Source organism: Canis lupus, chromosome 8 (genome assembly GCF_003254725.2).
Source record: "Canis lupus dingo isolate Sandy chromosome 8, ASM325472v2, whole genome shotgun sequence".
In the NCBI taxonomy this organism is placed as follows: Eukaryota; Metazoa; Chordata; class Mammalia; order Carnivora; family Canidae; genus Canis; species Canis lupus.
In genome coordinates, this window is record NC_064250.1 from 49,120,949 (window position 1) to 49,137,405 (window position 16,457).

The 16,457-nt window shown below is 45.0% G+C and overlaps 1 protein-coding gene across 2 annotated transcripts in view; it reads left to right on the plus strand.

Moving 5' to 3' along the window:
- Positions 1-16,457, plus strand: part of IFT43 (intraflagellar transport 43) — an 81,776-nt gene that overhangs the window by 47,778 nt on the left and 17,541 nt on the right. For both annotated transcript variants that reach the window (XM_025442999.3, XM_025443001.3), the window contains 2 exons: positions 9,679-9,711; positions 10,354-10,400. In XM_025442999.3, coding sequence (XP_025298784.1) covers positions 9,679-9,711; positions 10,354-10,400 — 80 coding nt within the window. The remainder of the gene's footprint in view (positions 1-9,678; positions 9,712-10,353; positions 10,401-16,457) is intronic.

The window sequence follows — 16,457 nt, forward strand, 5'->3', positions numbered from 1 at the left end:
ATGTGAACGTCATACCTGCTTCTTCCCTTTTCTTTTTAGTTCTTTACTGAGAAATAACCAAGAGCAGTTTTAGTAGAGAAGCAGCTGCTCGGGCATCTGTCGGTGTAAATATACACACAGAATACAGCCCTCTCACGTAATGTAGGTTTTCTCTGGTCTGTGGGTCTTTGAGTTTACTTTTTGACCTATGCTTCTGTCACCACAACTGGTGACCATTCTGGGCTTTCCTGGTTTCACAGTGGTCATCGTACGAGTGGCCATGTTTAGAAGTGCAGGGGTGTCCTTGGCCTTGTCCAGGCTCATCTGTAGCAGGGAGTCACCAGGGTGGGTCCTGAGCCTTCCAGGGCTGCCCCACACCATGGCCTGCACTGCCCGCGTGCCCTTGCACACCCATAGCTAGCCAGAAGAGGGTCACCTGGAATGGCAGGTCACTTTTTCTTTGGGCACCTTATCACTTGGCTGAGTCTGAATGTATTCATGGGCCTTTGGGCAGGGCCACAGGATATAAAAAGAGGAGCAGAGAAAAGAGCGGGTCAGTGATTGGAAGGAAATCTTTACAGGTCTCTCCATTTATAGAGCAGAAACTTCTCTCCAGGAGAAGCAAAAGACCCAACCCGTTCAGTAATTAAAAATGGGCTGATATCCAGGTTTCCAGAAATACTGATAAAAGTTTGCCCCTGACTTGGGGACCCACATTTCCCCTTGTTTCACCCGCCCACCCCCCAACCTCATATCCACACTTCCCAGAGATGGGCGCTGAGCCTCACAGCTCCTGTCTTTGTGCTGCTCACGTCAGTGGGAGAGTCTGTTTGCACCCTTCTAAACCTGCCCTTCACAAAGACAGGATGAGCTGTAGGTCAGACGTTGGGCAAACAGCAGTACCCAGCTATGAGAAGATAAATTCTGTGATTTTTAAAAAATTATTATTTTTCACAGTTAACCTTCTTATGGCTGGTCGTGCTAGCTTTCCATTGAGGAGCTGAAGTTTTCTTTTAAACGAATTTATTGAAGTAAAACATGAAGTAGGTACAGAAAGTGCACAGCTGTAGGAAAATTCATGAAGGCGGCATTTGGAAATGACAGCCAGTGGGGGAACCCTGCCCTGGAGTGCTGCTTCTCCCCTCCATACCCCCCTCAGCAGGAGGGCTGACCATGCCCCTTCCACTCAGCCCCTTCCTGCTGCTTTGATACATAGTGAGTGGCGTGGTTTTCTTTGCCACCTCTCTTTCAATTGTGGACTTAAGTTACTTGAAGGGGGGGAAGAAAGAACCCAGTAAAAATGTATTTCTGGTCGCATGGTTCCCTCCTGATCCTTGACCGATGTCAGGGTATAGATTTATAGCATTGATAACCACCGCAGGACAGCCCCTTGTCTGCCTCTCAGCCACTTCAGGCCCCCTGCAGTCTTCTGAACACACGTGGCCCTTTCTGCCTCCTATCTCTATTCCAGTCGTTTCTTCCAGCATGGAGAGCCTTCCTGTGGCTCTTCTGCCTGTGTGAGCCTGCTCATCTTTTCAGTCTTCTAGAAAGTCTCTCCTGGCTGTTGCAACCAGTGTGACTATTTCCTCTTTTGTGCTACTGCGATATTTTGCTTCCATCTGCCTCACTTGTCCTGGGAAGTTGGGACCAGCAATAGACGAGGAATGAGAACCTTGGTTCCTAGCTCCAGCTCTGTGTCCAGCTAGCTTCAGGGCTGTAGTTAGGTTGCTTTCATAACTCCTGGTCTCCATTTTCTCATGTAGAAGTTGCACAAGGAGGGGGCGGTAGTAGTCTTTCAGGCCCCTCAATGTGTGTCTTCTGGAGGTATTACTGCTATTTCTAGAATGCTCTTTTTTCTCCAGCAGAACTGTAAAATCTTGAGCAGAAGATCCCCAAATCTCAACACCTTCTCGTCATGCCAGATAGTTTCAAGCAAAGTGTCTGAATAAAATAATGTTCTTTTGAAACACCAAAGATATAGAATTCTCAACTCTTCCACTTTTTTTACTTCCTGATACCAGGCACATATACCCATTTTGTGTATGCCCATAATTGTTTTTAGCTGTTAAAACTTTCAGCCTTTTTTCCCTCTTGATAAATGAATGAATGCTTTAGAATTTCAAGCAGAACAGAGATGTCATTTTGAGTCTGACCAGCAGGGGGCAAACTTCACCCAGGAATTGCCTTCTAATTCATTACCTTCAACTGGACGGGCTTGGCAGTCTATGTCGTGGTGGTTGGTTTTCTTCTTTCTACTGGGCACCTTGTTGATGATACTGGCAAAGCTAAATACGATCTAATATGATCTAAAACCCCAAAGTGCCAACATTTAAGTGCTGGGGAGTCCTTGCTTGTCTTTAAAAGTAGGCAGATGTGTTGGATTCTGCTTGTCTTTAAAAGAAGGCAAATGATGTGTTGGATTCTGAACCCATGAATGGCAAGAACTGGGAGCCAAGGGGGGAGCTTCAACTTGTGGGAGAGGTTTCAATGAGGAGAAATCTCTTGGCAAAGCGAAGTTTCATGACAAATCTGACTTCTGAGGGACCCCCATTATTCAGTTTACAGCTTGATACTGAATAGACACAGTAGACAAGATTTGGTGGCAGCGTCTCCTTTGCTCAGATTCAGATTTTCACTGTGAAGGCTCTTTTTTGTGGGTTACACAATTTATAAAATAGAACCTTGGTTTTGGGATGTGCCAGTGAGGTGTTATATGATCTGAGATGTATTACCTCCTTCCTCTCATGCCTTGGTAAAATGTACCTCAGTGAGGTTTGGAGGCATTTGTGAGATTTTTATTGGACATTTAACAGTTATGAGGACAGAAAAGCTCATAAGAAAAAGTATTTTACTCCTTTTCCTCCAGAGGAGTGATACATTTTGAAAATGTAAGGTTTAACTGGTATCTCATTCTTGCTCTTTCCCTTGCCAAGTACTTATGACTGTGGCCTCAAAAAGTTTCCCCTTTTTGTCATGGGAGCCCTGTGAGCTACACAACTATGGCTTTAGCTTTTTTCTCCCAGGCAACAAGTTGCACTAGTAACCATTTGTCCAAAGCCTTTACATCTGGAACAGAGGCTGTGGTCCCTGGGGGCTGGGCAAGCAGAGGGCCTTCCCTGGGACAGTCGGGCCTCTACATGCCTGGCACTTTGGTCTATTTTAAGCCTGTTCTGTCCTGCAGCAGGAAGGTGAGTCTAGGGTCCAATATGTGCTGTGGATATTAAGAGACTTCAAGGACACTTCCCCCCATTTATCCCAGTTATGTCCCCTGCTAAAATAGGTTAACGGTGTCTAATTAACCACTGAACATTGTCATGCTGCATAAAGATAGCATCCGGGCTGTTCTCTGAGCCGTGGTACTTTATCTCCATTTAGATCTCTGCAGTATTCCATTAAACTCGAGAGAAACATTTTAACTGAGATGATGTCTACATTAGAGCTGCCTTTCACCCTTCAGCACGTAACCCATGTAAGCAGCAGCTGAGGCCTTATGTCTGATACAGCGGGGAGGACAGAGGAGACAGACTTCTCGGGCAGGAGGGTTTGTACAGCATTTCTTCCCCACACAGCCCCAGAATGGACCCAAGGATCATTCTGGTCCGGTGGTCCAGTGTGGCTGCAATCCCAGGTCATACCAGTGCCACCCAGCTGGTCTTCAGCTGACCAAGTCACTCCCCTCGAATGGCAGTGTAGTCTCTGAATGCCAAGAGAAAGGAATCGTATTTGAGCTAAAGCACTTAGAAAAGGAGAGAAAGGCAGTTTTGCTACATGGGATTTCCTTTTGTGCCACATGCAAGCTGTCATGTTTTAAATAAAACATATATAATAAATCCCACAATGAAACCAACCTTAACTACCAAATTTTCAGGCTTAACAAAGTACAGTACTACTATAGTTGGAAGTGCATCCTTGTCATGGAAAATACTCATTGGATTTGAAGCAGAGTCTATGGAATGAGCATTTCCCATCATGTAGAACTACCTGGGTGCTTCTGTTGAGTAGGGATTAAGAGCTGGGCTTTGGTGTCAGCCCAGAGCTTGTATTCTAGCCCTACAGCTTTCTAGCTGGGTGACCTTAGGCAACTTACTCTACTTCTCTGAGCCTGTCTCCCCATTTGTAAAATGGAGCGAATCAAAAAAGATGCTGCGATAATGAAATAAAATAGTGTATTAATGCCATATGCCACTAAAATATATATGATATTATATAATAGTAATATACATAAAGAAGATAGTATAATAACAGTGCTAGGTGCTTGGCAAGCTCAATAAATGTTAACTGTTAATATCATCAGTCATCAGCCTTCCTGCAACTGGCTTGTGGGGCAGGGCCTGGGAATGTCCCCCACCCACCCCCATCCAAGGAGGGAAGGTGGCTGTGTGAAGCCAGGAGGAAGAAAACTAGCGTGGGTCAGAGAGAAGCAGGGTGAAAACCAGGAGGGACTGATTGAGGGTTGGGCTGAACGAGGCTTTATTATTTATTTATTTTTTAAATAACAATCTTTCCTTTTATTTTTTTAAAAGATTTTTATTTATTCATGAGAGACGGAGGGAGAGAGAGAGAGAGAGAGAGAGAGAGAGACTGGCGCAGAGACACAGGCAGAGGGAGAAGCAGGCTCCATGCAGGGAGCCTGATGTGGGACTCAATCCTGGGACTCTAGGATCATGCCCTGAGCCAAAGGCAGACGCTCACCCACTGAGCCACCTAGGCATCCCTGAATGAGGCTTTAAATGGAGGTAGGGATAGCAAGAAAACACCAGGGCCAAGTCACCAACCCGGTCTGTGTGTCACTCGCTGGAAAGCAGGCAGCCAAAGTGCCCTTACTCCTGTTACCCTATCCCCACAAGGTAGGAGGTAAAGAAGAACATTCCTGTCACTGTCCAGAGCTAAAGCTTCATTCTGCAAAATGGCCAAAGCAATCAGCAAGTGATGGAGTAGCTCTTAACAAGAAACCTGGCATTTAATTAACTTTTCAAAGTGCTGGTTCAGCAACCTCTGTGTATTACATTTTGAATATTGAACAAGCATCTCTAATCGGATCTGAACCACTTCTGGGCCTGCCAGCATGAAGAGCACCTGCTCAAGTTTTATGAATACCATGGAATCTTGTCTGAATTTTGGGCCAGCCAACTCAGGATTACTCAGGTATGGAGGCTACAGTCTATGGAGCCTTTTCTTCCCTCCTCTCAGCCTTTAGGTCAAGTCAGAGTTCACTAACACTGGTTAGAAGAAAGTGGGCAACTCAGCAGTATAGAGCAGCAAGGTTTCCATTATACTGCTGACTACCCGTAGTTGAGCTTACTATCTGAAGTGAAGTTTAGAGCATTGATTCTCAGGTGTGACTGGGTCCCATTTTTAGAGATTACTGCCTCAGAGGGCCTGGGGTAAGGCCCAGCACATGAACTCTGAAAAAAACCCTCAGTGACTCTAATTATGCACCACTGGTTAAGAACTCTTGGTTTAAAGGATTCTCTATAGCTTTCAGTTCTATGTTTGTACCATCTATTGCCTTCTGTAAGCGTGGAAAGTCAGGAATGGGCTGTCAGCACAGGAAATCCAAACAGATGTCTAGGTACCATCAGAACGTCTGAAAATCAGGAGGTATCTGCTTTTGAAAAGACTTGGGGCAGTATGTTTGGAATCCAGGGTGGAAGTCGGAAAATGGGGATTCTTGTTGCAGCCTCATTACTAACTAGTCTGGGATTTGGATGAAACACCCATCTCGGTGCCCCATGTCCCTCTCTATCACATAGTGTCTCTGAACCCTGCTTTGCCTCTTTTCCAGAGGGAGGCTGAGCTAGTGTTAGTGTTGGCAGATGGGAAGGTGAAGAAAACTGGCCAGTGCTCCACCTGCATAAGCTCGTGTCACCCGTGTTGTGATTGTCAGGTCTCTCCCTCTCCCCACTCCCCACAGTAGCCACTTCTGATGAAGGAGGTACGTGGGCAGGAGACTGTAGTAAAAGACCAGAAACCTGGGGCAGAGCTGACTGCAGCCCTATAAACTACCTGCCCTGGGCCTGGACCCAGGCCACACCATTTCCTCAGAAGTATATTTGTAAGGAGGAAATGATGCTAAACCCATAGTCCTCTCTACCTCACAGTCTGTGGAGGCAGGACTTCAGCCCACATCCTTCTTTAGTTACCCACGCTGTTGAGCTGTGATAGATTGCCATACTTTGTTTTTGTTTTGTTTTTAACCTATCACTAACAATTTAAAAATATATTCTAGGGGCACCTGGCTGGCTCAGTGGTTGAGCGTCTGTCTGCCTTTGGCTCAGGTCATGATCCTGGGGTCCTGGGATCAAGTCCCACATCGGGCCCCCTGCAGGGAGCCTGCTTCTCCCTCTGCATATGTCTCTGCCTCTCTCTCTCTCTCTCTCTCTGTCTGTCTCTCATGAATAAATAAAATAAAATCTTGAAAATAAGCAAATAAAAATATATTCTATGTCATGACTGGATATGTTTCTATATATAAAACTGTGGGGGAAAGTTTATGTAATACTTACTTTGCAGGACACTCTCTTTTCTGTTTTACTCTATGCCACTAAAAAAGAAAAAGAGGGGTACCTGGGTGGCTCAGTCATTTAAGCATCCAACCCTTGATTTCAGCTCAGGTCATGATCTCAGGGTTGTGAGATTGAGCCCCATGTTGGGCTCTGCACTCAGCGGGAAGTCTGCTTGAGATTCTCTCTCTCCCTCTGCCCCCTCCCCTAAGCTCTCATTCTCTCTAAAGATAGATAAATAAAAGAAAAAAAGGAAAAAGACAAGACAAGGCTGGTAGTGATCCACTAAATCCACTGTAGGTCATGACCCATAGAGAGTCATGGAATCAATTTAGTCTTTAGTCTTTAGTCCCCAGCCTTTCTCGTCTTTTCTTTTTCTTCCAGTGTTGGGGACGACTGGGAGCTCAGACTCATTACAGCCTCGCTCCACTTCCCTAGAGTTTTCCATGTTGGGAATGCAGGTCCAATTTATAGGCTTTGTGTTTGAAGAATTCAGAAATCTGTATTTTTGTATGAAATCTCCCAATTTGGACAACAAATTCATGTTAAAACAAAAACAAAAATAAACAGCAGTGTGGTCCAGACACACATGCTCACTAGATAAGGCCAGAAAACTCTCAGCCTCATCAAAGGCAGGGTGTTCCATAGCCAGTTCTCCAAGGCCTTGCCCAAGTTCCCCCTAGACTTTCCATCTCCTGAACAGTAGGCTTGACCAGAATCTGCTATTTCTGGCAGAGAGAGAGAGAACAAGAGAACATGCTGCCTGAGGGCATCCCCACCCTCTGTTCTCTAGGGCTCAATTTCGATCATGCTCCTTCTCATGGGGTGAAATGAAATTTGGAAGAGTCCTTGGGCTCCCTCTGGAGTGAGAGAGTAGGTGAGCTCAGCAGTCATTATGCTGAATGTGAAACTCATGGCCGTTTTTGGATGTTGAGTGGATAAATGGCAATTAATCAGCCTTCCCCGAAGATTAGCGTTACCATTGATTGTTTCCTTCAGATGAAATCACTGCTACTTTGGCCATGGCACATTGCTTAGGAAGGAACAATACTGTCACAACTCCTAGGGGTGATCAGAGAGATCCTATGTTTCTTATGTACAAGATGCAAGTGCATTAATCACATTGTTCTTCTCGGACCCTGTATTCATCCAAGCCTCCTGCCATTGGTGACATATCACCAAGGCATTTGGATGGTGAGTTTGTAGAGTTCAACTTCACCAAGACAATTAGAAGCAGTGGTCCTGGGGGACGGATGTGAGCTAGGAGCAGAGCCTTCTGTCCTCCCACACAGGTGGCTTTGGTGGCTGCCAGGTGTTCTATGTTTAGAATTTTCTTGACTTCAAACAGTATTGGAAACCCATATCATCCAGCAACACCACGGTGGTGATCTTTGGGCACCCTATTTCCATTTATCTGTGGTACCTCCTCCTGCCAGTTCTGTCCCACTCGACCTCCTCCCCCTAATTGCTTCATCTCTTTACTTTCCCTTTAAAGAGTCAAAAACTGCAGCAATGGACAAAAATAAAAATAATCGGGGCACCTGGGTGGCTCAATGGTTCAGTGTCTGCCTTCGGCTCAGGGCATAATCCCAGGGGCCTGGGATCATGTCCCGCATCAGGCTCCCCACAGGAAGCCTGCTTCTTCCTCTGCCCATGTCTCTGCCTTTCTCTCTGTGTCTCTTATGAATAAAAATAAATAAATAAAATCTTTAACAATAATAAAACGCTCAATAAAAAGAAAGAAAAATATCAAAAACTATAGCCTGGGAGAGCTCAAGAGTTGTTCCATCCTGTTCTTCCAGTTTTTACCCATTCACTCTCCCTCCCAAGGGAAGCCAAAATACTCCCACCTCCCCTTCCTTCCTTAACAGTGCACTTGGTATAGTCTGAATTTCATGGAGACTAGTCTATTTAAATTTAGGCTTAATTTCGGATTATACTCAGAGAGGGGGAGGGGTGGTTTGCATCTTGCAGGAATTGCTGATTGGTTCCGATGTAGCTCTGCTGGCGAGGCTCATGGGCCCAGCACTGCCAAAGGCCTTCTCACACACCCTGACTCCTGGCCCTTATGACACTGCCACCACCCTTTGCACCTGCTCGTCGTGGTGATTGACTTCTGAATTGAAAGAATTCATTAAAAAACAAACAACTTGTTATTGTGGAAATTCTCAGACATACAGAAAAGTAGTCAACATGTACACAACACCCAACTTTAATAATTGTCAACATTTGGTCAGTCCCATTTAGAAGACTTTCGATCCATGTTTCTCAGGGTGTCAGTAGTGACCACCTTACATTAGGATTACCTAGGGATTTGTTTAAAACGTGTATTCTTAGACTCCCCTCCCCCAGATCAGTTGATCCAGAAAGCTCTCTCTACCAGGTCCAGCGATCTACATGTCTGTCAAGCTCCCCAGATGGTTCTTATGCACATTGAAGGTTGAGAACCACAGCCTTAGATAAATGTCTATATATAACTAGGCTTCCTGTTCTCATGGAATGTCTGAAGGGTACTACCTGCCCAACATCACTCATGGGGTCTTCTGGTCCTTGAAGTGGAGGCTGCAGAAAGGCCCAGAGCCTACAACTTGTACTGCATGGCCAGCTTATCTCTCTTCGCTCCTGGGAAGCTGCACATGCTAACAGCTATAGCTCCAAGTAAGACCCATGGCCTCAGTCGGAAGAAAGTGCTCTATAAATTGGTCCACTAGTTGTTGAAAGGAGGGGAATGGATCATCTATACCCATTTGAATTCTCAACTTCTCAATCTGAGGTTAAACCCAATGATTTAGGGGCACCTGGGTGGCTCAATGGTTGAGTGTCTGCCTTTGGATCAGGTCGTGATCCCAGGATCCTGGGATCAGCTCCCACATTGGGCTTCCTGCAGGGAACCTGCTTCTTCCCCTGCCTACATCTCTGTCTCTCTCCCTGGGTCTTCCATAAATAAATAAATAAAATATTTTTAAAAAATCAAAAATTTAAGTTGGAGTCATACTGAAATAAGGCTACAGGAAGGCTTTATGGCGTCTCTAATTCTCTCATGCTGGTTATGGGTCTTGGTTTACAAAGAGAAAACTAAATCAAAGCACTTGGAATATGCTAATTTGCCCTCCCTTTTGAAACCCCCTCTCCGACATACCCCGTCAATGCATGAGACTAGTATGTTCTCATAAACCTTGTTTTCCTTTTTTTTCAGGTCAGGAAGGAGGGCTTCTGAAGAAGTAGAAGAGTATGTTTCCAGGATTCTTATTGCATCTTTTGGTGACCTTTGCTAGCAGTGCAGTCTTGGTGACCATGATCTGTTCAGCCTTTGTTGGACTCAGCAGTAGAAAATAGAATGAATCTGGCTTTTGTCTGGGCCTCTAGTTATGCACACTGAATCTAGGGTTCAGTTAATGTTCTTTCCTTAGCTGAAGGTCTGGGCCCTGGCGTTAATGTCTGCATTCTTCTCCCAGCCTGTGGTTTTTAGAACTCTGTGTCCAGGTATCAGAGTGCTTGACCCATGGTTCTTCTTTATTGCTTCAGATGGGCAGGAATGACACCAGCCTTCTAAACCTAGCCTTCTCCTAAGACTTATATCAGAAAGGAAGGAAGAAGGTTTCTAGGTAAAGATAGAATGTAGAGGCAAGAGCCACTGAATTTCACACCCCCGGGGTTGAGAGGACCATTCATATCATAGTTTGTGGAATGGTGCACTGCACAGCTTGTGCAACCATATGTGACACACCCTAATTAGGTTTGACTAAGTTGATGGAGGAAAGTGGGTCCAGAAACCTTCTCATCTAGAAGAAACAATATACAGCAATGGTTTCGGTGGTTTCTTTCCACATTTGAAATTTATTTTCTTTCCTTTCCTTCTTTTTGGGGGCAGTCACCGCCTCAGACAGCAGAGCTTCGGTGGATCAGATGACGGAGGAGGTAAGATGCCTTTGGAGAATATCACAAAGGCCTCCAGAGAGACTCCATGGCCCCATCCTTCGCATCTCTGTGTCTTGCTGAGAGCTGCCTCCGCCTGGAGCACCTCAGCCCTGTGGCTGTCTGCCAGCCCCACTTGTCCTTCACAACGCTGCTGAAGTGTCTCCTCTGAAATGTCTTCCCTTCCCACCCTGCTCCCTCTCTGACTCAGGTATTTCTTCCCTGTGCTCCCACAGCCTCCTGGGCAAACCTCCATTGTAACCACAGCAATACTAGCTACTGTTTAGTAGGTGTTTATTGTATACCCGGCACTGTCCTACCAGTTTATACATGTTGAACCGTTTAATTGTCACAGCCACCCCATGAGATGGTACTATTGTCCCCATTCTACAGTTGAGGAAACTAAAGCACAGAGAGGTAAAGTGTTTCCAGTTCACTATAAACTCTGTACTCCAATTGGATAGTTTCCACTGTGTAAATGCTCTTTTGCTCTACAGTCTTGATCTACCCTTAAGACCATTCAGTGAACTTGTTCTTTCAGATTCTGGATTTCCAGCTCTAGAAGCTCCAGACAGTTCTGTGTCTTCCATTTATCTCCTTATGCTGATCATGTTTTGCTTTATCCTTGGTGATAGCCTTCATAGTAGCTGTTGTCAAGTCCTTTCCTGCTAATTCTAGCATCTGTTTCCTGTGTCTCTATCGAGTGATTTTTCTTCTGGTTACAAGTCATATTTTTCTGAGTCTTCACGTGATTAGTAGTTTTTGATTGGACACTGGTCATTGTGAGTGTTACTATGAACATTTGGATCTTGTCTTTTTTTAAAGACTGATACATCTGTTTTAGTAAGTAGTTCATGTGTTTGTTGGTCAACTTGATCATTTTGAGAATTGTTTCTAAGGTTTATTAGGACAAGTTTAGGGTTAACCCTAAACATTAAGATACTCGGTGTCCCTGCCTGGTGGTTTAGCAAGGACTCTCCACTCTCCCCAGGTGAGCTGAGCCCCTTCCAGTTCTTTATAACCCGTGGGTGGGGATTGTTCACCTCACACTTACACTTGTTAGTAATTCTTTTCCCAGCCATGTGGAGTTTGACCCTGTACACACAGTTTGGAATGCAGTCAATCTAGGGGACACCTGGGTTGGCTCAGCTCTTGATTTTGGCTCAGGTCATGACTTCAGTTATGGGCATGGAGCCTGCTTGAGATTCTCTCTCTCCCTCTGCACCTCCCCTGCACCTGCTTTATTAAAAGAAGGAAAGAAGGAAAGGAAGGAAGGAAAGGAAGGAAAGGAAGGAAAGGAAGGAAGGAAGGAAGGAAGGAAGGAAGGAAGGAAGGAAGGAAAAGAAAAGAGAAAGAAAGAAAAGAAAAGAAAAGAAAAAGAATGCAAGAAAGAAAGAAAAGGAAAGAAAGAAAGAAAGAAAGAAAGAAAGAAAGAAAGAAAGAAAGAAAGAAAAAAGAATGCAGTCGATCTAGATTTCTGCAACTCTTCTGCTACGTAGCATCTTTGTCTCATCCTTTGCTTCTCAAATTCCAGCCACCTTCGCCTACCTAAACTTGACTTCTTCTCAACCCAGTGAGCTCTCTATGCTCCACTAGGAGTTCCCCCTCCTTGGGCCAGAGTCCAGGAAATGTACCTGTAGGCAGAAAGCCAGGATTGATGACGGTAAGGCTCACTTCATTTCCCTTCCCTCAGGGATCACTGTCCTGTGCTCCCTGTTGTCTGCTGTCTGCACACAGCTGTTATCTTCCATTATTTCCAGGTTCCTAATTGTTCCCAGCAGGGAGGTAAGTCCAGTGCTGATGACTGTCTCATGGCTAGAGCCAGAGCCCCAAAGCTTTTAGTAACTAACCTTTGCATGTGACTACAAAGCGAAGGGGAGCATTAAATCTAGAAAGCTTAAACAGTGACCCATACTTTAGCTGCCTCACAGGACTGGAGGCATGTGTGACATGTGGACGATGCTGGGATGCTGGTTGAGACATAGAGTCCCAGCCACAGCATTCAGAAGCTGGAGCTGGGACCCAGAGACCCATTGTATTGCATACACCCAGTGTATTGATTTAAATACACTCCCTGGATGAATATTCTGCGCACCAAAGCTTGTCAAGCCTGCCGTAGTGCCTCTAAAGTCAGGACTGAGGACAGGAGAGGACAGGAATCATGAAAAGGTTCTTCTGTCTCATCTCATTCCAGAGGAGTTTTAAGGTAGAAAGGTAGTCACTGGAGGTCAGGAATTAAGCCTCCACTCTCAGATTTAGTAAGAGCTCAAGAGCACAGCTTCATCATTCTTCATCATTTGTCTTTGCTTTTCCTATTATCTCTTATCAACAAGCTCATTTCTTTTTACCGGATCTTCCTCCTTAGCTACTCACTACACTCCTTGTAGCTGCCGAACTCGTCCACCCACTAATGATTCCCAGTGACCCTGTTAAATTAGGTGTACTGCATTTCTGTTCCCAAAATCTCTTTCCCCACATACGTACCTGGGATGCCTCGTGCCAGTGCTGAACTGTAGTGGCTCAGTGATTGATGGCTGCTGGCTATACTTTCAATCTGCCCGTCCTCACAGATTGTTGCTCCAGCCATCGGTTGCCTAGGATGACAGGGTGATCATCCAGGAGGCTGTGCCAAAGGACTCAAGGAGGCAGGGACCCCGCTGGACATGGACAAAGCTGATAGGTGCTCACAAATTTATGATGCTGACAACTCTGAGATGCTCATTAAATTCTTGGTCCCCAGAAGGTTTGCTCAGGTGGTATCTTCTCCAGGCCTCTCTCCACCCTACCCTGAACCTCTTTCTAATTCCCTTCAACAGATTTCTGAAATCCTCCTTTTTTCTTTTTTTTCAGTGTGTGAAAATGCTACAGTTTAAGAAGTAGCCATTAAACGTTACAGCAAAACCTTCTGAGTGCTAAAGTGTGCACACTTCTAAGTGCATATCATTATTATTTTAAAGATTTTATTTATTTAAGAGAGAAAGATAGTAGGAGCAGGAGGTGGGGCAGAGGAAGAGAGAGAAGCAGACTCCCTGCTGAGCAGGGAGCCTGACTCTGGGACTCCATCCCGGGACCCTGGGACCATGACCTGAGCCAAAGGCACACACTTAACTGACTGAGCCACCCAGGCACCTTCTAAATGTGTATTATTTAAAGGTTGTGCTGGCTGCTGTTGTGGCAACTCTTAAGGCCATCTTGTGTGAGCCCATCACTGACCATGCTATATCAAAGCAAAGAGATCATTATACAAAATTTCAGGACTCAGAGAAGAACTTCTGACTGTGAGTGAACACTCTGTCTCATACCACACGCCCACCAACATCACTGCCACCACCACTCATTGCCAAACTCATTTACTTCTCAAAACAAGCCTATGGGAAAGTTTTTAGAAATCAGCTTTATTGAGGGCTAATTTACATACACTAAACTGAATCCATTTAAAGCATAGCATTTGAGTTTCAACAGATACATATGCCCAGTGAAGCCACCACCACAATCAATACAGAATGTTGCCATCCCCCCGCCCTCCAAAATTTCTCATGCCCCTTTCTAGTCCATCCTTCCCCTGCTTCCGTCTCCAGGCAACTACTGATTCATATTTTGTCCCTATACAGTGGTTTGCATTTTCTGAAATTTTATGTGAGTCATGTATACATATGCTTTTGTACATACATAAGTTCTTTTTTCACTCACTGTAATGATTTTCAGTTTATCCAGGATGTTGTATGTATCATTAGCCTGTTCCATTTATCGATGAGTAATATTCCAGTGTATAGACATACCACTTTTTGGTTAGGTATTCACCTGGTAATCGACATTTGGATTGTTCATTATCCCTGTTTTAAAGATGAGCAAACAAAGGCAAAGAAAAATAACCTTGCCGAAGGTCACATAATAAGTGACAACACTTGGAAGGTGGCTCTTCTCACCACTATACCACCAGTGCCACACTGCCCAGCACCAGGATTTAGATATAAATCTTGACCCCAGAGTCCTTGCTCTTGGCCTCTGGGCTATAACAAATGGTATGACCCTTGGCTCTGTTGGGCATCTCCTTCTACAGGTGGGTTGTGTTAATATCAGCTCTCACGTTTGTAATATAGAGTGCCTAGCATGATTGATAGGATGCTAAATACAATTCCATTAAGGACGGAGAGAAGAAAGATATCTATTTTCAGAGAATACCTCTAGTATTTTTTTCCCCTTCATAAACTTGAAGTGTGAAATTAGTGATTTGGCCTTTATTTTGGCTCTGGAGGTTTGACATGTAAAACCCTTTCTTGTCAGAGTGCACTTGATTTTACCTTCTAGGAGGGATGCCTCTTCCCTGGCATAAATCTGTTTTCCATGCAGTTATGCCTGAGTCCTTTAATGGAAAATCAGTTCATATGTTACACTTCACACTCTACTTCGTCCATTTCACTATATGTGAATGTTTAGAATCCATTATGCAGTAGGAATCATATGTTACATGTAACTAGTTTCTAGAATTATCTTTGCTCAGAGAATTACTTGGTTGGCTAGCGAAGGCTGCTCCTTTGAACTTAGAATAACCAGTGGGTGGGGACACTCCATAAACGATTGCCCTGAATCATCTATGGAGGCTCATTCAGCAATGACATTAAGCAGATCTTTCGGCGCCTGTGAGGAAACCTACTGGTGCCCTTAATAAAATCATACCCAGGTTCTTCTACGTTGTCAGCATGAGGAGCATTGTCACATGAGAAGGGGCTGCTAATTTCCCTATACTTGGTAGCAGTAGTGATCGGCGAGCAATCCCAATGGAGAATATATCTTGGGGAATAGAAACGAGAATCCAAGGACTAGGACCCCCTCCAGGCAGGTGGTCTCTTTCTACCACAGTCGTAGAGGTTAGATTTCATTGAAGATGTCCAGCAGGTGTTCGTACAGTGCCTCCTGTGGCCATGACTGCTCCAGAAGCTGGAGATAGTGGCAAATAAGATAGCCCTTGCCCTCCAGCGGATGTAGTGAGAAATGCCACCTCCTTCCCCTCCCTGTCTTGTCTAGGAAACTTTCAGGAACCATGTCTCTCAGATCTGTTTCTCAGCATTCAGCCTCCCAAGCTTCACTCTTGGCACATATTCTCCTTCTTCCCCAAGAAGATGCCCAGGGAAAGAAGAGAAGTGCTTCCTCCCCTCCATCAATGCTTCAGGCTTCCGAGGGAAGAGAATAGAAAAGTAGAAGAAAAAGGCTTTTAGGGTAAGGTGTGTTTTTAGAATGAGAAATGGGAGTGACTGATGTTTGGAGGTGGTTTTGGAGTCTGTTGGTTAACTAGAATGTACTACATGGGACTCTTCACAAGGCCGAGGTGGGCCACAAGCTCACACAGTTTGAGGGGAGCCAGGCAGATACCATACACACATGAAAGAGCAGAAGCATGAGACAGTAGAGAATGGTGGGGCCTGTAGTAAACCTAGAGAGAAGAGATGGTGTGGCCTGAAAGTTTTCAAATTCACATTTCAAAAGTGACAGAATTTTTAAAATCAGTTCATAAGCAGAACCTAATGCATCTGCAAGTTGGATTAGGCCTTTGGGAAGTGATCTGCGAATGCTCCGTAGGTATAGTCTACAGAATAGTCCATAGACTTTGTAGGGCTGTGCTCTACAGGAACACAACTTTGCTGGGGAGACAGAACATAAGAGATGAAAGCATTGAAGAGGTAAGGAGCTAAGATGGCAGCATAATGGGTGGCACAGGTGGCCAGTGGTGGTTGCTGTGTTCATGATTTACATTAGCGAGGGCCACAATTCAGGTGACGAAGAGATCCCTGTGGACTGAGGGCACTTGAGGAAGAAGAAAGAATGAGCGGTGGGTCCTGAAGGTCAGGCAGCGTGTGGTCAGGTGAAGAAGAATGCAAAGGGCTTCTGAGTGAAGCCCGGCAGGAGGAGAGACTCCGCGTGGAGAATGAATAAGGAATTTACAGTAACTGCAAGAGAAGCTGGTTCTGGTCCATTCTCAGCTACAGATATTAAGCGTCCCACGTAAACTGCGTTTAGTGAAGTTCAAAGATTGTTAGTCATCTGATTTGCTGGTACTAGGTG